The sequence below is a fragment of the Aegilops tauschii genome, chromosome 5 (genome assembly GCF_002575655.3).
Source record: "Aegilops tauschii subsp. strangulata cultivar AL8/78 chromosome 5, Aet v6.0, whole genome shotgun sequence".
Taxonomy (NCBI): Eukaryota; Viridiplantae; Streptophyta; class Magnoliopsida; order Poales; family Poaceae; genus Aegilops; species Aegilops tauschii.
Genome location: NC_053039.3, coordinates 524618150 through 524641823, shown reverse-complemented (window position 1 = coordinate 524641823; position 23674 = coordinate 524618150). Strand labels below are relative to the sequence as shown.

Sequence of the window (23674 nt, the reverse complement as noted above, 5' to 3'; positions counted from 1 at the left end):
AAGCTAGGACCACGTCGGAGATTGGGACGAGGATTCAGAAGTGCTGGTGGGGGCTTTCATTCTAACTACGACTTAGATTAGATGGCAGTCGATCTTGAGATGGGGATGCTGTGGCCAACCCCGGCGCCACTTGGAAGGGAGGGAGGGGATCCTGGGGAATACGTCGTGAAAGAATAACGCGAGGCAGCCATTGGCCTGAATCAAACGACTAGGGTCAATCGACTGAAACCGAAAAAAACTTAGTTACCTACCACATAGATGCTCTCTTACTTGAGTCGTTTTCTTTGTTGATGCATAACATTTGAGCACAAGTCTTTGTAATGTTTAAGGCCCCTGCGAACCTTGCAATAACCATACCAGCCTTTGAAGACAATAATAACCATTCGCCCATGAGATGAGATTTAAAAATCGCCGAAGCAATGTCGGTTGAAGAATCATCCGACACAATACGGACTTGCAATCAAAAGTCGGCCAAGTAGCTCTCCTTGAAAGATGCAGCATTTGCCAATATACGAACAAATCTAGGGACACAAACTATCACATGCCCTTCCTTACACCAAATCAGGCGTCAACGAGGTAGGGAAAAAACGAAGATACCTTATTCCAACGGCCATCGCCGCCACCACGTTGTTGATGTTGACAGGGAAAAAGTATAAGAAAAGGAAAACAAGACAGATGGCCCCCTTCCCCCCAACTCACCTCGTCGTCGACCATATGGGGAAGACGCAGGCGGCGCCGTGCAAGGAAGTTATGGGCACAATAGCTAAGGTTGGGAGTGTATCACAGCGCTATCATAGTTTCATGTGGTTTAGAAAAAGTTAATGGGGCCAGCTATTACTCCTAAAAGATATGTTTTCAGAAGAAAAAGGAAAGTAAAAAAGCGTTTTTTTTGAATTTAAGAATAAAAAAATGTGTTGTGGGAACCCCATGAAGGACAGGCGGCCGATTTTTGTGACCGGCCCAGCCCGAAGCCCGCAACGCAGAGGTGTAAACCAAGATAAAATCCCTGAGCCCAAGCCGCCCTAGCGCGCGTGTCCACGGAGGTCACACCTCCTTCCCTTTTCCCTTCTTCCACCTCACGTCATCGGCGCCGCCTCCCCCTCCCCCCTCCCAACCCACCCTAGCCGCGCCGCCCGAAACCCGCCGCCGCCCCGATGAGGGGCCGCGGCAACCCCCAGATGCCGCCGCACGGCTACGACCCGCGCAGCGCCGCCTTCGCCGCCGCGTGGCACGGCGCCGCCTCGGCCTCCGACCCCGCGGCCGCGGCCATGAACCCCTACCCCTTCGCCCCTAACCCCCAGTTCGGGCAGGACCCCTTCCATCTCATGCTCCCTCACCTCCTCCTCCAGAACCAGGCTGCCCTCGCCGCGGCCTTCCACCACCAGCAGCAGTTCCAGCAGCATCAGCATCAGCAGCAGCAGTACCAGCAGCCGCCGCTCCCCTCCCCCGGCTACGCCCAGAGCCCTACCACCCCCAACGTCCAGCACCGCCCGCCCAACCCCTCGCCCGCGTCGGCCCCGCCTCAGCAGCAGCAGCAGCAGCCGCTGCCGCCGCCGCGCAACCCCGCGGCCCTCGAGAGGGCGCAGGCGGCGGCGACCAAGGCGCGGGACGAGCTCACGCACGCGGGCCAGGGCGTCACCGGGTGGAAGGTGGCCCAGGCGGCGCTCGTGGCGCTCAAGGCGGACTCGTGGGGATCCCTCGGCGTCCAGCTCCACGACGTGCCCGTCCTGCGCGAACTCTTCAGCATCGAGGGCAAGGTCAGTGTTCCTGCTCGGCTGAGATCCCGGTAGCTCGCACTGTACGCGACTACGTGACCTCGCAAGGCTCGTATATGTTCTGTTTTGAATTCACAGTGATTTCATCTGCAATTGCTGGAGCTTGGTTCGTTGACCCTGCAAACCCTGCTTCTTCTACGCTCCAGTTCATAATTAAACTGCCATGTGTTGGCACCATGAGGCAAACTGTCAGGGGGTGGCGCAGCCGTGTGCTCTATGCCCTGCTCTCCCTCTTTTATTAGCTTTGTCATGCTTATATAGGCCTTCGTCTCATGCCGGATATTGTGCAGTACTCTGTTCTGATTTCATTTGTAAACACAAGTGGCGCTGAGATTGTTGCCCTGTGTTTGGTGAAGTTGCGAGTATGTTTGCACAGTGCACTGCACCCAGGCTTGTGCACGTTCCATGCCTGCTATGTTAATTTCGGTACATGTTCTCATCTTATCAGATAATTTAACTGTGCTAAACTCCGCAGCACCTTCTGTTCTGCTATTATGTAGAAACAGAAGAGTAAGGAAAAGGAAACCTAACTAATATGCTCCCTTGCCATAGCATAGCATTGCAATTCACTATGGCTCATGTTAAATTAAGCGCGAGAATGCTTCTTTTTGCTCATTTTCTGTAGACAGCGCTGCTTAAATGCTTGCTCATTTTGTAACAAGTGCCAGAATGCTTCTTTTTTGCTCATTTTCTGCAACAGCATAAAGCTTGCAGAGCTCTTTCTAATGGTCAAATTATCACTAAGTAATATTTGGGAGAACTGCACATGGTTATCTGCTGTTTGACTTTACATGGACTTGGTTTGTTGTTTGCCAGGTGAACACATTCATCCATTGTTATGTTGCAGCAAGAAAAATCGTATCTATTCATGACCTGGAGGTTGAGATATGCAAGAACGAGGGTATTGGTCAGTTCGAAGAGCTGGGGTTGGGGCCTTTTCTTCAGCACCCACTTGTTGCACATTATTTTTTTGTACCTGCTGATTTATCCAAGGTGCCTAAGCTTAGTAGCGAGGAGATTATCAGTTGCCTGCAGAAGTTTATTGATAATTCTAAGGAGAAAGTCACAGCGGAAAGCTTCTTGGATCATCTCGCGGAACAAAAGTCGGTCTCTGGGAAGGAGAAACTTGGCGTGCGCGTACAGAGCTTGGGGTATGTACCTTCTCTTTTAGGCACATACTTGTTCACTTTCCTTGCGTGCTCCAACGTTGGTACTGGTGTGTACTTTGAGATAGAAATGACTTTCTTCAGCCTTCCTGCTACTCCCTCCGATCCATATTACTTGTAGCTGAAATGGATGTATCTAGACATATTTCAGTGTTAGATACATCCATTGGAGCGACAAGTAATATGAATCGGAGGGAGTACTATTTTGTCTCTTACTTTGCACCAGAATATTTAATTTATCTGATTTGGGGGGGGTTTTGTAGGTTGCACATTTCCTTTCTCCGACAGGCCAGAAGAAATGAAGTTGCTGCAATTAAACATCTAGGCAAGACCAGTGGTTCTCGTGATAGCACTTGTGAGAAGGATCTACCAAAACAGACAGACTTCCATTCGGGGAAGCAGGAGTTGGACAAGAGGTTCGATGATATAACTAGCCGTATAAAGCAATTACCAGGCATCAATAAACATATTCGTTTTGATTCAGCCGGTGATGAAGTTGATGACGGTAGTAGTTCGAAGGACGCCGTGGAGGAGAGTGAGAGCGAAGATAGCTGTTATATTGTTGACAGAAAGGATGTTGATAAAAGTGTCAGTGGCTGCCCATATCCTTCGACAGCAGAAGAAATTAAACGTCTTGGTTTGAAATCAGAACAGAGTAAAAAACCAGCTATTGTGAGCAGCAAGGTAAAAGCGAATGAAGTAAATGTCGATTCAAGAAACAAAAGGAAATATGAGGAAAATGGGACTCCTAGCTCTTTGTGCAAACAGCCCAATAAGCGGCAAAAGATGCAAATAAAAAAGAAAGAAGTCTCGCCTAATTGCTTCCTAAGTACAGGTAAGCTGGAGAAATTCATAACAACCTGGAAAGAAGCATGCCGTGAACATTCAGTTCAACAGGTATGCTTGCTAGCTGTTTACTTATGGTCAAATCCTTGTTCTCTGAATAGTTGTGAACTATAGTTACATTTATCAGAGTGTGGATTTTCAGCCCTCAAGCCCCATTGAGCTTGGAATCTGGGCTCTGCATATGCATAAAAAAACTGCCTGCTTTCTCTTTTGCTACAAATACAAACATAAATACCAACAGAATACATAGCATGCGGGTCTACCCAATTTAAAGGAAGTGCTCAAACACTCCACCGAGGCATCGATTTCTCTCATGTTCGTCTTTGCTCCATCGATAAACACGGTGTGGCACATCTGCAGCGGTGTTGGCGATTCGATGGCGAGAGCTATATTTGGGGTGGGGGAGACCCCCGCCAAATATCCCCACTAAGGTTGGGGTCGTTGTGGGCCATGCTGCCGCACTTGAGCTCGGGAAAAGCCAGATCCCCACCTTACCATGCCTGGATCTGGCCATCCCTCCTTGTGCTTGATCCAGCCTGGTAGTTGGATGATTGGTGGATGCCCAGATATGCCATGGAAACCTGCAAGACTGTGTGTCTTGTCTTTCTGCCGATTGTTTGTGTTTATTTGTGTTTTTTTTCTCTGCTGATGGTTTACATACATGATATTTTGGCCTGGAGTTTGTTGTCCTTGGTCAGACAGATTTAACCAATATTTTTCCAACTGTTTCAATCCTGGTATTCAAATCTGGGCGGCACATCTTAATTCTATCTGTGCTTGGTCGGATCATGAGTCTTTCTGGTGTTAAAAACAGTGCATATATTCTTGCTGGTGGACCTCAACTATCTTTTCCTTTACAAAATGCTACCCACTCGGTTCACAAATATAAGATGTTCTAACTTTTTTCTTAATCTAAGATGTTTTGGATATTTCAGTATGGACTACATACAGACTGAAATGAGTGAACAAACTAAAACATGTCTATATACATCCGATTCAGAAAAAAGTTAGAACATCTTGTATTTGTGAACGGAGGGAGTACTTGTTAGCTCCCCCCCTCCTTCGATGTTTTCTGCATACAATTTCTTCATCTTAACTCTAAAATTCGAAGAATTCCATCAATTGTTCAGCAGAATATAAGTGTTTTCAGTTTCAGTAGGGCCTTTTACTGTTTCCAAATCTAATTTATTTTGCACTTCTCATTGATGCAGGTTTTGGAATTGATAGCAAATTACTATACAGAAACACCAGAAGAAAAGAGGAAAATGATAAATTTCTTCTCGCAATACCCAGGCATTGGCTTCCTAAATGTTGCAGTGAGTTGATTCCTTTTTCAGCCAACTCCTACATTACAAGTGGATCTACTAACCAGATATGTTGTTTGCAAAACGGCTTCATTCTTTTTAGTTGCTACACATAGAATGCACTTCAAAGTTAAGATTAGTTAGGCTCGGTATCATAAATTTCCTGATGTGAGCCAATAGATCTGCAGGTGTAGCATACGTGGCTTGTACTTGTATGATGAGGTGTGAATGCATCCGGTGCACCAAGTCTTATGGTGCGTTCGCCCAAGGTGAAAACACGAGCTAAATAAATGTCGTAAAAGAACTTTGAAAATAATTCAGCATGGAGAACGGCATATATTTACAATGACACAAAAATTCACACTCAAATTTGACCCACAGCTCGAGAATCAAATAAGGCAAATTATTTTATGAATAGTATTTTGAATTGGGCCGTGAATTGGGCCCACTAGCACTATCAGCGCTAAATTTGTTTTTTGTTTTTTGAGCTGTATTTCAAATTTGGACTTCACATTTTGTGACATTGTAGATGTGGATTGTCCATCTCTTAAAAAATCAGTTTTTTTTCTTCGTTAGTTTATGTTTCTAGCTTGGGTGCGCAGGATAAATTCTCGAGAGGATAGCTTGTGTCCTGATTGGTAACTTGCAGTTCTTCCTTATTTTTCTGTATCTGTTGCTGAAAAGTTCTGGTAGCATTTTGTGATCATATTTTTCTGTATCTGTTGCTGAAAAGTTCTCGAGAGGATAGCTTGTGTCCTGATTGGTAGCTTGCAGTTCTTCCTTATTTTTCTGTATCTGTTGCTGAAAAGTTCTGGTAGCATTTTGTGATCATATTTAATGTCCTGTGTCATGTATATGCAGGTTAGATCTATGGCCTGTGGTCTGCTGGACAGTATTTATGATGCGATCCATGTCTTTAGTGAGAATAAATTGTCATCAAGTCCTATTCCTAACACCACAACGGAGGTTATGGAAATTGAGCCCCTGAGTAAAGAAAATACTAAATCCATTGCTAAAGGAGCCAATCAGCCTGGACCCAGTACTCTCTCTCTCTCTCTCTCTCTCTCTCTCAGTTGTTTGCACTCAATCAAATTCTGTGATATGGAACTGGAACCAACCTCTAACAGCTGCTGCACCACTTGACAGTTGACACAAAGAAATACCCCTTATCATTTGTGTTTGTTCATGCAGATGTCACAGCTGATGATGTCATCAGGAGAATTACTGAATATTTTGAGTCCAACAGTGGAGTGTCTAGAGCTGGGGCCTTGAAAGTGGAAAATTTTATGTTCCTGAAGACACTTCATGATTGTGAAATATGGGTAGCTACTCAATTTTCTGCCAAGCAATTTACTTCTCTTGGCCATGGGACTTTCCTTGAGTTTTTGGGAAAACATGGTGATCACTTCCCCCCTAAGTTGAGTAGTTTGTTGAAGCGGGGGAACTCTAATTCTTCGTCTCTGGAAGTTTCTGTACTGCGGCAACAAATTGAAGTCCTACTCTGCCAAGCCGAGGGTAACTGGCTAGAAGATGGTGACTTTTCAGGGGATAGTTTCCTTATGCTTCTCAAAAGGCAGTTCCCGACAATTAGTTTTGATATTGCACAATTCAAATCTGGGGAAGAACTTAAAGGTTCTATAGAGAGACAGAGAAGGAGCACACACACAAATAATATCACGTTTTCTGTCTCTCTGTTGGAGAAACGGTGGTCTGGAATGTCTCCAGGCGAGCATGATACTGTTGGTGGGCAGAGGAACAGTTCTGAACAAACTTATTATTCTGAAACCGTTTCTTCACGAGAAGCAACTAACTGTTTACTTAAGGCTCCAATGTTGTCAGATCTGCTTCTCTGGTCACATTGGGATATGTTGTTTGCTCCTTCACTGGGTTCCTTCATACACTGGCTGCTGAATGCAGGTCCAGTTCAACAGCTAGCTTGCATCGTGACCACAGATGGTAGATTTATAAGAGTAGATCCATCAGCCACGGTTGACCAATTTTTAGAAGCCATTATTCAATGCTCACCATTTCAAGTGGCAGTGAAGCTGCTTTCCTTGCTGCACATTTACAATGGTTCTGTGAATACTCCATTTTCCTTACTGAAGTGTTATGCACAACGAGCAATAGGTATCATAATGAACAACAACAAGGATCCAATGAACACTAGTTCTGATGGCAAACCATTTGTGACTGAGGGATCCCATAATCTAAGTGCTGAACAGCGTGACAGCTCTCCTCATTTTGTTGGCCATGTTCAAGAAAGCTCCCATCTGTCTTCTGCAAGAAATGTCATGTCTGATGTCTTAACAAACATTGACAGCACTATTCATTTTGTTGCCAAATTTTTCCTTGATTGTCTTGGTCATCTGCCTTCTGAATTCCGGAGTCTTGCAGCAGATATACTATTGTCCGGACTTCGGACAGTTACCAAAAATTGCTATTCAGTCATCTTACATGAAGCCACAGAAACTTGGCAGCTTTGCATGCTTCATGATGTTGGGTTGTCACTTGGAATTACCGAGTGGGTCGAAGATTATCGTGAATTCTGTTTAGCTGAAGGTCGTGCAAAGACAGAAACACATTCTTCTTCTGGGCATACATCAGCTGTATCTGAAGGACCTACACTTGAAAACTCTAACATGCTTATTCCTCATGATGCTGATATGGTGAATGACAGTACTAAATCATTTCCTGGCGGAAAGGATCAAGTCCTTTCTATGAATAATAAGGAAAACCAGAACATGTTAAATCCTGTTGGAGTCAAGGCAGAAACTGCATTTCATACAAACCAATCTCCCGTGAGGGGAGAAATTAATCTCGAGGAAGCAGCTCTAGTTATTGAGACTATACGACGTGATGAGTTTGGTTTGGATCAGGCTCTAAGCTGCACCGAGAATAGTTTGTTGACGAAGCAGCATGCTCGACTTGGCCGAGCACTGCATTGTCTTTCACAAGAATTATACTCTCAGGATTCTCACCTACTTCTTGAGCTGGTAAGCTTAACTTGCACTCGTTCATTTTTTGTGCTTGTTTGGTGCGAAGATCAGTTTTTTGCTGACATCTGCCTACTCTATTCAGGTACAGAATGCTGACGATAATACTTATCTTGAGGATGTTGAACCCACATTAGCATTCGTTCTTCAGGATAATGGTATCGTTGTTCTCAACAACGAGAGGGGCTTTTCTGCTGAGAACATTAGAGCTCTTTGTGATATTGGTAACTCAACAAAGAAAGGAGCCAACAGGGGTTATATTGGAAATAAGGGCATTGGATTTAAATCAGTATTTCGGGTAGGTTTAATAGAATCATTTCCAATTATTACCACCATAAAGCCATAATGATTTTACTATTGCTTGCTTTGCCATCTATGATTTCATGAATTTCTTTTTGTATCAGTCATTTGAATTTTTGCCATCTACTATTTTGGGTAGGAATCTCGAGTTAATGTGGAAAAATCACATTTTTGTTCTGTCTAATATGTCAGGTAACTGATGCTCCAGAGATCCATTCAAATGGTTTCCATGTGAAATTTGACATTACCGACGGCCAGATTGGTTTTGTATTGCCAACTGCAGTTCCACCCTACAGTACTAGCTCTTTGAGTAGAATGTTATCTGTTGAAGATGATAAGGACGCTTGTTCCCGCTGGAATACTTGCATTTTACTTCCCTTCAGATCTAAATTCAGGGATGACACTGGCATGTGCTCCATTGCATCCATGTTTTCAGATCTCCACCCATCTCTGCTTCTGTTCCTTAACCGACTGAATTGTATCAAGTTTAAGAATGTGGTGAATGACACACTGCTGGTTATGAGAAGGAAGGCTCTTGGTGATGGCATTGTGAGGATCTCACATGGGAATGAGATAATGAGTTGGTTGGTAGTTAGTAAGAAGTTACAGGGCACACTTGTACGCCATGATGTGCACACTACAGAGATAGCTCTGGCATTTACTTTGCAGGAGACTGAGAAAGGAGAGTATGAACCTTACTTGAAGCAACAGCCTGTGTTCGCTTTTCTACCTCTAAGGAACTATGGTCTTAAATTCATTCTTCAAGGGGATTTTGTTTTACCTTCTTCCAGAGAGGAAGTGGATGCAGATAATGCATGGAACCAGTGGTTGCTATCCGAATTCCCCTCTTTGTTTGTCAGTGCACAAGAATCCTTTTGTTCCCTTCCCTGCTTCCAGAGTTGCCCTGGAAAGGCTGTTACAGCATTCATGAGTTTTGTTCCTCTAGCAGGAGAAGTTCATGGATTCTTTTGCAAGCTCCCTCACTTAATCCTTTCCAAGTTACGTCTGAATAGGTGCATGGTTTTGGAGGGTTCTAGTTCGCAATGGGTCTATCCATGCAACACATTAAGGGGTTGGGATGAACAGACTAAAATGCTGTTTTCTGATGGCTTACTTCATCAGCATCTTGGTCTTGGTTATCTGTCAAAAGATATCATCATACCTGATACATTATCAAGGGCCCTAGGTATTCACGATCATGGACCAAATGTTTTTATTGATATGGTATCATCAATTTGCCGAACTGAGGGTTCCATTGAGTCACTGGGGATGGAGTGGCTATGTGCTTGGTTTGTAAATCTTCATTTGGCGCTGTCACGTTCTTTTCAAAATATTCCCTCGACAACAAGTCTGGAAGGTGATCTTTTATGTGCTCTCAGGAAATTACCATGCATTCCGCTTTCAGATGGTTCATTTAGTTCTGTAGCAGATGGCCCTATATGGTTGCCTCATGATATTCTCGGTTCCACAACTGACTGCAAAGGTAGCATGAAGGATTTCCCAATTCTGTATGGTAACCTTCGATTTGTTAGTCCATTGCTTTTCTCTGTGTCCTGTAAAAATAAATACCTTATAGAAGAAATGAGAGCTAACGATCTGACGGATATTCTTCTGAAAATCGGGGTGCGAAAGTTGTCTGGACATGAAATTATCAAAAATCACATCCTCGCATCCTTGCCAAATGGTACAGATGCTAAGAAGGTTGATAAGATGATGATGATAGAGTATGTGAGTTTTATCATGCTCCATCTTCAGTCTCCATGTACAAGCTGTAATTTTGGGAAGGAAGAGATAATGTCAGAACTACGAAGTAGACCCATCTTACTTACAAACCATGGCTACAAGTGCCCAGCTGATGAACCAATTCACTTTAGTAAAGAATATGGAAGTCCTGTGGACATAGGCAAGCTACTTAAGAATGTTGAAATCAGATGGATAGAACTTGATAGTGGTTACTTGATGAATCATGGTTCAGATTTGCTGCCATCTGTGCTGAAAAGTTGGAGGCAATTTTTTGAGGAGATGGGTGTGACTGATTTTGTGCATGTAATGAAAGTTGAGAAAAACATATCCCAAGTTGATTCTTTGATAGCAGGAAGAATATTGCAAGGTGGTGTTTCTGGAACATCCTGTACAGTGTATGACTGGGAGTCACCAGAACTGGCTAACATTTTATCATCATTTTCTTCAAAAAATTGCCGAGAAAATTGCATATATCTTATGGAGGTTCTTGACAGTTTCTGGGATGATCATTATAGTGCAAAAGCTTGGTGTCTCACAAGCGGGACCAGTTGTGATGGGAACAGAACAGTCGAGTCATCCTTTATGAAATGTATCAGAAGCTTCAAATGGATAGCGTCAACTGTGGATTATGACCTTCATAATGCAACGGATTTGTTTTATGATTGTGAAAGCGTGCGTTCCCTGCTTGGTGGTGTGGCCCCATATGCTGTACCTCAGGTTTGTAGTTTTTATTATTACCTACAAGCCGATAGAAAGAAGTGTTTTATTTATCCTTACCAACACGTTTGCCCACTCACCTTGGAAACTTCATTTCTGTGGAACAGGTATCCAGCGGGTCACTAAGGAATGTTATTGGATTCAAAACAAATGTATCCCACAGTGACGCTTTAATGACCCTGAACTTATGGATGACATCACAAGTTCCATTCAGCGCAAGGTATTTCATTAAAAGAAAATCTGATCTCCATGCTTAGATGCGAAGCAACTGTAAAGATTACTAGTCTAAACACTACCATGTTTCTATTTTAATCTATACATGTGGTTGCTTAAAATGTGGGTATGTGCTTAAGAACTAATTTGAACATTTCCAGATCAATCCCACTGGCATGTAGTTGTTTTTCACCGCACACTACCCTGCAAATTTTCTTTTGTCAAATAATTTCTAATGGTTGACCTGCCTTTTCTTCAGTGTGGACCAGATGAGCAAATTCTATACCTTTGTGTCAGAAGGTGCAGCTGATGCAAAGATTGACATCAAACGGGAGTTCACGTCATGCTCATCTATATTTACACCACTAATCCGTGCTCGATCCAGTGAGGTCGTCCATGGTAAATTTTTATCCCCAAAAGACCTCTATTGGCATGACCCAACAGGTTGTTCTGAAACGACAGAGGAATTCGTTTTGGTGAAGAATAGGATGTTCCCAAGAAGGATGCTGTGCTCAACCTATCCAAACCTTTGTGAATTCTTTACGGAAGCATGTGGTGTACCAAAAGTTCCAACAACAGCTGATTATGTAGAGATGCTCTTACGGCTATCTAAAGTTGCACTGCCTTCACAAGTAGCCCATCAGGTAAGTTGCTTTTGCATGGAGTACCTAAAGTTATGTCTTTTTATTTGTCATTGCCTCAACTGTTGGCTGTACGCCTTTAAAATATGAACTTTCGTTTCCACATTCTACATAGGTCTTCCGTGTATTTGTGAGATGGGCTACCGATATCCATTCTGTGAGTGACAAGAACGATCTAGTTTATGTGAAAGATTCTCTTCAGAAGCTGGAGACAACGATATTGCCAACCCTGGTTGATAAATGGGTCTCTCTCCATCCATCTTTTGGCCTTGTTTGCTGGTCAGATGATGATGAGTTGAAACAACACTTTCAGAACTGTATTGATGTTGACTTCATACAATTTGGTACACTTTCTTCTGAGGACAAGCAAATCTTATATGGAAGAGTTGCTGCACTGATGAAAAGCCTAGGTATCCCAGCGCTATCCAAGGTAATATATTTCTTGTTTTATGGTATCTTTATTGACTTCTTTCCTACATTCAGCAAAGTCTTCATGCTGGAAGTGTTGTATGTAATTCGTCATTTAGCTGCATAGTTGTGCAAAGTAATACAAATTAGAAGATTAGTAAAGTTTGCTATGCGCCATTGGCTAATTTAGATGCAAGGCATGCTCCATGTTCTGCATCCACTTGGCTGTGTTTGCAGAAACATAAATATTATATTTTGGTTATTTGGATCGGGGCATATTTCACATCTTGAGTAATATGTAACGAATGAATTATACGAAAATACAAAATGTATTTGCACCAAAATGCTGCTGCACAGTGCGAACTATGCTGTAGCGGGTTTTAGCGGGCTGTAACAACTAACAATCCCTTGCATCACAACCGAACAGAGTAGCCAGTTTGTGGGCGCCTGACAGCTACTATCAGCTGCCTGCTTTACCAGGGCCATATCTGTCTATTTAATGACTAGGATAACCCGGAAATGGAAGTTAGTATAAAAAACAATGTTTTGATAAATAAAGTTTACTATGGTACAAGCAGATTTTAATGCGCCTCACTACTACTCCCTCCGTCCCAAAATTCTTGTCTTAGATTTGTCTAAATACGGATTGAAAGTCACATTTTAGTATTAGATACATATGTATCTAGACAAATCTAAGACAAGAATTTTGGGACGGAGGGAGTACTATTTATACCGTACGTGGCTGCGCGTGAGGAAAGCTTGCCCCTAAGCTGCTTAGGAGGGACTTTGATACGGTGTGCATTGGCGCATATGGAAGGAGCACAATGCATGAATCTTCAACGGCCTCTCATTGACCCCGGCTGGAGTGGTGGACACGATCATTGAGGAGCTGAGACCCTGGTGGGAGGCAGGGTGTTTTGCTACCATCGCGGCCTTCTAGCTGGCTGCTCGTGCTTTTGCTGTGGTGCAGCTGTGTGTCTGTGGCATGTGTCGCTACCACTAGCTGTGCTTGCGCGGTCGTGGTGTTGTATGTTTGTGGTGTTTGGCCACGAGGCTCTGCCTACAGCTTCGCCTGCTTTTACCCTTGGCGACCTTCGCTGCTTCGTAAATGTTCTCTCCGATCTTAATAAAGATTGGCCTGAGCCCTTTGACTATTTTACCGTATGCTACTCATCCTACAAATGGGTAGTAGGAAGTAACACCTTTTTGGGATTTGAAAAAAAAAGACCACAGTAGAGGATTTCGGCAACAAGGAAATAGAGTGATGCAATAAATTAAAGCAATTCTTTATTTGACGGTGCTACGGCGGGCTTACGCCAGCCTGAACCATTTTCATTATAGATAAGATTGAGATACAACACGACGGTTACAACAGATATCACCCGACACATAGGAGAAGGAACCAAGAACAACAGAATAGAAGATGGAATAAGGAACAACAGAAAAAGAACCAGAGGCGAGCTACGACAAGCAGCCAACACCAAGAACTTAGCATCCATCACCACCAGTGGACCGAGAAGAGCAGGAACTAGCTTTGTTGGATCCGTCGAAAGGACATCCGCCACTGAGAAGACGTAGAGAAGAAGTTGCCTGCTACCATGCGATCTCTGCACCTTGAAGAGCTAGGAGATCGTAGCCACCATCGAAGAGCATCCTGCTGCCTAGGAACGTCGCGGCAGAGAAAGCCACAGACCGTGCCGAAGGGCAATTTTCTGCCGAGATAGCCCTACACCTCCTTTGAGCCACACCACGGCCACCATCACAAATGGAGAGAACCATAGCACTCCGCAGGCCACCAAACCTCAAAAGCCATCGAAGGGTGCCGAACACCGAGACCTCACCACCGCCACAAGCCCCCAAAAGAGAGGTCAACCATCAGCATAGGATGACCAAGGTACTGGTCGCCGCCACAGAGCACCTCCACCGCCACCGCCCTACAAACCAGCAACCTGAACCAACACTCCAGCCCAGACATCAGACGACCAACCGCGGATCCCTGGCTCCTGAAACGACGCCCCCAAGGGGGAAACAACATTGAAGATGTCGTCGTCGTCCGATCCAGAGAAGGATCTGAGACTTTCGCCCGAAGCACAAAGAAATAGCCGGCAACGGTAGCTCCCCAGTGATGCCTTCACGAAGGGACACGGCGCCAGGAGACGTCGTCATCATCGTTGCCGACGAGGTCGACAATAGGCTTTCGCCCGAAGCATCCCAGCCCGGCCGACTCCGCAAACGCCGGCCGCCGAGTCCGGCAGCGCTAGACCTTCCCCTCTCCTGCCAGTCCACGGCGAGCGTCCCCGCTTGGTCCAGCAAGAGTCATCCGCAAACACAGCCGCTCACCTCGAGCACCTGCATAGACAGAGTTGGTTCTGTCTCGGCTGCCACCTGCACCCAACCCCTCACCGCCGGCCACAACACCACACCACCACACGCCTACCCCGCCGACAGCAGCCACCAACGACCCCCAGCCGCAACCATGGAGTGCACCAGCTGTTCGAGCCACCGCCCCAGAGGGGTCCAGATTTGGGCGAAGAGAGGCACCCAGACCAGGCATGGCAGTCACCAGGGTCACCGCCACGGCCTGCTCCACCACGCTGCGCTGACCACCACACCCGCCTACGCCACCAGCCCCCAGTCGCGGCCGCGGGGACCGCCGGCCAAGGGAAACGGGCCGCCGTCCGAAGGGAGCTGGATCTGGAGCTCCCCTGGGCAGAGCGGCGTCGGATCCTTGGAGACCCAGCTGCCCACGCCTCCGCGCCGCTCGCGCCGGCGCACTGCGCGACCATTGCCGGTGCGCGCCCCCGACCACCCGTGCCCGCCCGCGAGTCCCCGTCGCCGGCCAGCGTCCCGCGCCGCCACGCCTGGAGAAGAGGAGGGAGAGCCGTCCCCGCCGGCGCCGGCGCCGAGGGCTTTGCCCAGGGACGCCCTCCGGCGGCGGCGGGAGGAGGAGGGGGGAGGCGAGGGTGGCTGTCGGCGGCGGCTGGGGTTTCTCCCGAGACGCCCGCGAGAGCGACACGGGAGTCAAGCAAAGCCACCCTTCACGCAGAGAATGGCTGATCGGTGGAAGCAATTCTTTATGGTAGAAGTGAATTTTTCATGTGCTTCACAATGTTAATTTCTACCATCCACTGGAACCACTACCCATCCTGCAAGTGGCAGCAGCGAGAAATGAGGGTGGAAGGTGTTGTAATGGTGTGTGTCATGCTGTTGAAACTGCAAAGTCAATTGGAATTTCCCACAAGTTCCTAAACGTAAAATTCTGAAAGCTCCATCCTATGATTCCATCTATAATAGAATAATTGACGAGAAATTTGGTAAAACTGTACATTTTTGTTATAGGGAAATGGCTACAGGTCACACGTGCTTCTTTCCTTTTCTTTATTTTTAACTAGAAAAAGTTACTCAACTTTCCACCACTTCCACATTATACACATACTAGTTCTTTATAGCCTTGCTGGGGCTGATGTCTTCATCACAGTCATCAAAATTGACTACAAGGGTCACATTATGACTTCACTCATATCTGCTAGTAATAGGCTAGCAGCATTTGAAGGTTATATGCTGTAAATTGTAGTAACATACTTGATATGTACATGTCATATTTTTAAAGTATATAGTACTTTATTTACCATTTCCGCAACTGCACGAGCTGCATATTAAGTTTAGGTTATTTTTTCAGAACTTTGGTTTATTGAGTGGCATATCCTGAATTTGTGTCCATCTTAAGTATTGTTCTCATTCACTTTTGTTGCTTTTGTATAGGTTGTGCATCGTGAAGCAATATTCTATGGCACGGCTGACAACAGGGAAAAGGCTACTTTGCTTTGTGGACTGTTACCATATATGCAACGCTACATCTATAAGACGCATAGAGATGCATATATCAACTTTCAGCAAAATGAGATCATGAAGCTTAGCAATCTTCAGATTATTGTTGTTGAAAAGTTGTTCCACAAGTATATGCTTAAAGGACATGAGAGTTCTTCTAAGAAAAGATTCAAATGCCATTGTCTTCTGCAGGTTGGTACCTATGTTTCTGTTCCGCCTTTATGGTAACTAGTGTGAGTGATTACCTCCTTGCTAATCTTTTGTTTCCGAATAGTAACTGCATATTTGTTAGGTAATTACGATGGACTATTGCTTGCTTAGTTAGATGGTTTATTCTCGGGTCCCTCCTATGACACCGCTGAAGGATATAGTGATGTGCCACTGAATATACCGATGCACTTTTGCATCCGAATAATGCTATAACTGGCGATCTCTAACTTTGGTTGCTACTTATACCTGATAAATAGTTAAATTAAGTGTAATGTACTACCATGTATCGACCTTATTACATTTTGTTGACTATGCAAAATTAAGACCTTTAGAAGTTCCTGCAACGGCATTGCTTGAATGCTTGATGCACTTGATGATTTAAGGTTTTGCTCTGTTATGTCATCTGCCATGAGCTTTAAAGTTCATTTGATTTGATCTGTTATTTGTTTTCAGGGAAATATTCTGTATGCTACGCAAGAAGCTGATTCACATTCATTGTTTCTGGAAACTTCTAGAATTTTCTTTGATGGATCCCCTGATCTGCACTTTGCGAATTTTCTGCACATGGTCAAAACCATGGCCATATCTGGCACCTCAGCTGAACAGGTTGAGTCTTTTGTCGTTAATAATCAGAATGTGCCTGCGTTGCCTGAAGAGGAAGCGGTTTGGTCCTTTTCTTCCTCGTTTGTGCCAGAGTTTGTACCCGACCAAGGTGTTGATTCCAAACCGGTTGAAACCTCATCTGCCTGTGTTCTCAATATTCACAAACAACATCAGAGGTCAGACGGAACTGTTTCAAGTTGGCCACCTAATAATTGGAGAACAGCTCCTGATTTTAGAACATCCCGCAGAAGTCAGCATGGACCCCTGCAAGATACAAAGGTGAATAATGATAATTGGCTTCCTGGACCCCTGCAAGATATAGAGGTGAATGATGTTGAGCTCACAAATACAGAAGATAATTGGTTTCCTGTTCAGCTCGACGAGGATTGGGTTATAGAAGAGGATACGAGTCTAGAAAGTAACTTACACACAGAAAGCACAGTGGCAACATTGGACGAGCCTCAGATGGTGATGTCCATTAACGCGGACGGTGCACCTGCTTATTTGGACCTGGGGACCGGTTCACCTAGCGAGACTGAGGTAATGGATTTCAGTGACAAAATGCCCAATACTTCAGAAGGCAGGGAAAGGCTCCGCGCAGCCCAGTTACTAAAAACTGGCAGGGTTGGTGAAGCTGTAGCCTACAAACATTTGGTTGAGCGGCTAGGGGCCAAGAACGTCAGGTGGGTGAATGCAGACACTGAAACCGGACTGCCCTATGATATTATCATCACCCGCGGAGATAATCGGATAGAGTATGTGGAGGTGAAGGCAACCACAACTTCAAACAAAAACTGGTTCTACATCACAGCGAGGGAATGGCAGTTTGCACTGGAAAAGGGGGATGATTTTAGCATCGCCCGTGTCATGGTGTCTGGCGAAAAGATGGCAAATATTAAAATGTTGAAAAACCCACACAAGCTTTGTCAGAAGAAAATGTTGCATCTTGCTCTCTTGATTGCCCGCCGGTAGTGAAGCAAACGCTGATGGACTATGTGCACGAGATTGAAGTGATTGCGGGAACTTGTCGGTGGTAATCACTGAGATCTCCATCTCCGCTGAAGCCTTAATAGGAGACAGGTGCGTTGCCTAAATCAAAAAAAAAAAAAGACAGGTGCGTTGCCTGATCCGACCTGTCAGTCTATGGTGCCTATCTCCTGTGTGGTGAGTGAGATGAGATGAGCCAAGGTTGCGAGATTATCAAGCAGCTCCTGATTCCTGTCTGCATGTAGTGAATATGTCTCTGCTTTCTGGGGAAATGATCTTGGTGATGTCTCTGGATCCGTGTTACACATGACATCGTCATCTCGTGCCTGGAGCTCTGCTCCACTGACTTTGTAACTGGTTGTAATAGTGGCTACATAACCATAACTGTTGGTTTGTTTGATTGGTGATAACGAAACTGTATTTGATCATAACAATAGTCAAGAATTTAAACACCATAGCAATAGTCAAGAAATTAAACATTGATGGTTCGGTGTCTTGCCTGTTTTGTCTAATTATTTTCACTAATAACATGCTCATATGCTGGCGGTAATAGCTTCATGCGACGACGCTGACATTTGAGCGCTCGGTTGCTGCGTTGAACCAAGCCGGTCGCTAGCCCAAGCGGGTGGATTTTACCTTTCCTAGTTTTTATGATGTTATTATATTTCGAGAATATCACTTTGCCGAGGTTGAGCACAAACTGAAAATCCTATCCAATGCCTATGCACCACCACCCACCCATTGCCTGTGTCAACGTAGCTATCGTACCCTACCGTGGTGACGGGCCTGGCCCATTTAGCTTCTGCAGCGGCGGCCGGCCGAGTCGGAGTTCGAGAAGATGCGGCTGGCTGCGGCGACGATGGTGGAGACCGAGTGATGACAATACCCAGATTGAGCCGCCTGCCGCGACAACGTAGGTGTGGTCGAGGACTGCATGTGATGTACATGAACTAGAGAGTTTGAACCTTGTGGTTAAGCTCGAGAGAACCAATCTAGACGATGACAAATCACGCGAAGACAATCAGAGCACATTTTTCTTTTCTTTCTAAAGCTTTCTTTAAAACTTAAGAGATATTTAGATGTCTAACTTAAAAACTCGGTACGGGTGCAATTTTTTTCAGTTTTGCTAAAGCACATGTAGATGTGCCATAAGTATTGCACATCTAAGTCCTATGTCATTGATCTTACGTCAAGATTCGTGTGGATATTTTTTTTCTTTTTTTCCTATTTGTGCTTGTTTCACTCACTTAGATGTGCAATGACTAGGGCACATCGCCGCTTCGCCGACGAGCCTGTGGGTTCGACCCCCCCCCCTCGCTCCTCGCGTTGCACCGACGACTGATGACGGGGGAGAATTCTGGTCCCTCGACTCTGGCTAATAGTTAAGGTTAGGTTTTTTAGTCCTCATAGGAGCGGTGCTCGGGTGATGGTGACACTTCATCTTCGAGCTGGTCTTCCGGGCTTCGATCCTCCTCGAGTTCATTCGACGAGACAGGGTCGACGAAGCTCCAGTGTAAGTTCCCGCTCTCCTTGGGATAGCAAGGTTAGCGTTTCTCTCCATGTGCTCGCGATGGTGAGATCTGGTGTCAGGTGCTTTAGATTGATGCAAGGGTTTCAATGACAATGACTAAGGCTCACTAGAGCTGGTCCTTAGGGGCAAGTGCACGAAGACTTTCGGACAATCATCAACAAGGTTAAACTAGGTATGATAGGGGAGCGGTGACAATGCCATGTATCGGTGGTACACCGTAGGACCGGAAGTTGGCCGGCCAGGCTGGACATAGTGCGACGTAGGCTTGCTACTCGGAGGGTCTCCAAGACAGCACCAACAACTTGCGCATAAGGGCCCTGGAGATCTCGGAGGGTCACCAAGTCGGCCTAACCGACCTAAACTCTTGTAGACCCTAGGTCTTGTATCCTATATAAGCGCGGGGAGACTTGTATGAGATCCTTACATTATGTGAGATCGTGAGATCAACCCCAAAAATTCATATTTAGACATTTCGTAAAAATCTGAAATTATTTGACAGTATTCATGTGGGGTATGTCTACAACTCCGAAAAAAATCAGCTCAAAACTCGATGTACATTTAAAGATTCAAAAAAGACAAATTTCAATATAAATAGTGACAGCTTTGGGTGAATAGTACTTTGACACTATTCACATCTGATTTTGTCATTTTTGTTTCTATTAATGTAAGTCAAATTAAGAGTTGAAACTTTTTGAGGTTGTACATCAAACATTGATGTGTGTCTACAATTTTTTTGAGAATGTTTGGACATGTATTTTTTTTATCTTATTGTCTCACCTAATGTGAGATCTCACACAAGTCTCCATCTATATAAGCATGACCCGGGGTTAGTCGATAGGCATATGATATTCTAGTCTCAATACATGTATGCGATCCCTTGCATACACCATCAATCCAATCTAGCAGGGGTGGGGTATAATTACCTCCACCGTGAGGGTTCGAACCTAGGTACCACTGGCTATGCGCGACACCATGTCGGGACTACTATCGGAATAGTGAACCGACAAGCGACAACAGTTGCACGTCAACGACTCATTCTAGATGTTGTAGTGATCGTTCGGTGATCCAGATGCTTCGATGCAACTTTTATTATCTTTAGGGGTGCCTTTTGTGATGAGCTTTTCAAATAGATCAGGGTCCTATTAGCAAAAAGGAAACTCGGTACGGGTATCCACCTCGGAAAACACATTGTGTCTATTTCATAAAGCATAAACTCGGTACGGGTATCCACCTCGGAAAACACATTGTGACCATACCATAACTTACAAAGTTGTTGTTGCAATGATGAGATCGTACATCGAGCAACAAGGGCCCGCGGGCCTTTTTGCAACAAGGCTCTTAGTCACAGGATCACACATTGTGCAGATCGGACGGCTCGTGACCTGATCGATCTTTTAAAAAGATCAGCCGGCCGACATGACTCAAAACCATCTCTCATTCTCTAACTCTCGACCAAACAACTACATAATGCTAAAAATCCGACGCCAGATTTTTAGGCATGATAAATCGAACGATTTTTATGGCAATTTGTGTTGGCACAAGGATGGCAAATTTAGTTGGCGAGCATGACAATTTCCTGGAAAAAATGAACCGAGGTGAATTTGCAATGCTCCCCAACTAAACCCGTCATTCTCACGAAACACAATTTGCGATGAAAAACATTCAATTTGCCATGCCAAAAATTCTACGTTCGCTGGATATTCGGGTCCAACCTGCTAACATGAAAGTTACAAAAAAATTAACCTAGCCACATTCTTTATTTTTGCCAAAACTTTAAACATAATTTATATGGTGGCCCCCATCCGATCATTCTCAAGGAAATAATCTCCATTGTCGAAATCTACTAACGTGCGGTGGTGGTGAAGTAAAAGGATCGTTGACCACCCCTCAAAGTGTTCCATCCTTTTTTCTGACAACTGTCCTGGTGCGGTGGTGGATGAAGTAAAGGGATCGTTGGATATCTCAAAAAGTGTTTGATCCAAAGTACTTGGGATTACCAGTTCCAGATGGAAGAATGAACAGGGGTATGTTTGAAACTCTACATGCCAGTCTTAGTAGAAGGCTTGTGGATTTGAGCGAGCAATACATGTCAGTTGGTAATAAGGAAATTTTGATAAAAGCAGTTGCTCAAGCAATTCCCACGTATGTCATGAGCGTGTTTCGACTGCCGGCATCGGTATGTGATGATCTTACGCGCATGATGCGGCAATACTGGTGGGGAGTGGAGAAAGGTAAAAGAAAGATGGCTTGGTTAAGTTGGAGCAAAATGATACTCCCAAAATCTAAAGGGGGTATGGCTTTTCATGATATGTGTGCGTTTAACCAGGCTTTGATGGCTAAGCAAGCATGGCGACTTATAGATGCTCCATGGAGCTTGTGTGCACGATTGCTATGTGCGAAATACTACCCTGATGGTAATCTTCTAGACACAGTTTTTTACTGGGAATTCATCCGTTGTGTGGAAAAGTATTGAGCATGGCCTAGAATTATTGAAGAAGGGGGTGATATGGCGTGTGGGGAATGGGGAATCTGTGAGGACATGGCGGGATCCGTGGATACCTAAGGGCCCATCATTCAGACCGATCACACCTAAAGGTAATTGCAGGCTTAACCATGTTTCTGATTTTCTTGATGAACATGGTGTGTGGAAATCTCAGTTGTTGTCTAATTATTTCTGGCCAATGGATATGGAAGAAATTTTAAAGATCCGTACATCTCCAAAGGCAAAGAGAGGATTTTATAGCATGGCAACCTGAGCGGACGGGCATATTTACTGTTCGAAGTGCTTATCATCTCGCCATGGCTGGCCATGAACTACAGTTTGGAGGTGGTGCTTCTAGTTCCAACCCGGATGGATCGAGAAGGTTGTGGGATTTGATTTGGCAAGCAAAGGTTCCACAAAAAAAAAAAGAAAATTCACGCATGGAAGGCATGCTCGGGAGCATTGGCGACAGCAAAAGGAAAATTGGATCATCATTTGCAAACGAGGGCGTCGTGTCCCATGTGTGGCGTGCATACTGAATCATCATTTCATGCTCTAGTTACTTGTGATCATGCAGCCCGGCTATGGGATTGTATGTGTCTGGTCTGGCCACTTCTGGCCAGGGAGTCATTAAGGGATACTGGCGCTTCTTCTTGTCCTCGATGGATGCCAGCAAATGTACGCAACATGGTACTCCTTCTTATTTGGCGTATATGGCAACTAAGGAATGATACCGTGCATGGAAAGGAAGTCCCTCCCCTCCCGTTACTACTTCAGTGGAATTCCTACGAAGCTATGGGCAGTCCCTTGATCATGCTTGTAGGTTTTCACCGGAGGAGATGCTCAAAGAAAAAATTGTCGGCGTCCTGGGAACGGGGGTACCCAGACTTGCCTGCCTGCGGCCCACGGCATGGCTCCACCAACGGCCCGGTACGGCTCAGCTTCAGCAGCAACCACTCGAGACCCTTGCGAGGGGCCAAGCCTCGTGAGGCGGGCGACACTAAGACCTCCCTGGGGCGGGCCTCCCTAGGCTGGCTCCTGAAGAGCGGAGATATCTATGCAAGGGGCACCTCGCGAGGTTCACGTGACGTGAGCCATGACGACTAAGGCCAGGCGGGCGCCAGCGGGCGCAGTGTACCAGTTTCCTCTTTGGTGCTAAAGAGGCAGGCGCAGGCGAGGAGTCCCTAGGCATCAGGCAAATGTTTCCATATCGGTGCAACGAGACCAAGACCAGCAGGACGGAGGTCATCGCGGAGCCCACATCAGCGTCACCACCAGAGCCTTTGGCAGGCGAAGACCGCCTTTTGTCAGGATAGCTTGTACCGGTTGCCCCCCTTCTAACTTGGCCGTTGTGGGATCCCTTTCCGCCTAACATTTGGGAAGAGGACTAGGGCCTCTATAAATAGGACTAGCCACCACCATAGGAAGGGAACGGATCATTCGAGTCACCCACCCACACACCAGCTCATTGAGCTCAAGAACACCTCTCCTCCTGAGGCTGTTCGTCCATTGTACTATAGTTCATCTTAGCCCGCGAGGCAATCCACCACCACCACACTGGAGTAGGGTATTACACCACAACGGTGGCCCGAACCAGTATAAACCCCTGTGTCCCGTGTTCTTTGAGTCCGACGAGCTAGGCCGTGAGATCGTTGAGCGAGCGAACTAGGGAGAGAGAGTTCTTCGTGCACCCCAGAGTTCGAACCTCACAAGGGTTTGCAGAACCCCGAATCCGACATTTGGCGCGCCAGGTAGGGGTGCGCCGAAGCTTCCCTCCGGCGATCCGCGCTCCACCGCTCCACCGCTTCCATGGCCGACGCTCATAGGGCTCGTGCTGAGCGCCGGGCCTCTCTCAACGCTCGCGTCGCTCAAACGGCGCCCGTCGGCGGGCCTCCTCGTCGTTCTCCATCACCTGCTGCCAATGCCG

The 23674-nt window shown here is 45.6% G+C and overlaps 1 protein-coding gene across 3 annotated transcripts; it reads left to right on the top strand.

The window, feature by feature from the left end:
• The first annotated feature begins 1027 nt into the window (after positions 1-1027).
• LOC109735964 (protein NO VEIN) lies at positions 1028-18217 on the top strand. 3 transcript variants are annotated; one of them, XR_005758233.3, is made up of 14 exons: positions 1028-1757; positions 2592-2926; positions 3205-3838; positions 4999-5103; positions 5953-6130; positions 6283-8084; positions 8170-8382; positions 8577-10844; positions 10952-11064; positions 11317-11701; positions 11814-12128; positions 15869-16126; positions 16598-17827; positions 17862-18217. XR_005758233.3 is itself a non-coding variant. In XM_040391061.3 (13 exons), the coding sequence occupies exons 1-13, from the start codon at positions 1155-1157 to the stop codon at positions 17717-17719; spliced, it is 8331 nt and encodes a 2776-aa protein (XP_040246995.2). In that variant the 5' UTR covers positions 1028-1154; the 3' UTR covers positions 17720-18217. The 3 variants fall into 3 exon arrangements, 1 of the variants encoding a protein (XP_040246995.2); XM_040391061.3 differs by having other exon boundaries at positions 16598-18217; XR_006664683.2 differs by lacking the exons at positions 1028-1757; positions 2592-2926; positions 3205-3838 and adding an exon at positions 5280-5360 and having other exon boundaries at positions 5041-5103.
• Positions 18218-23674: the final 5457 nt, after the last annotated feature.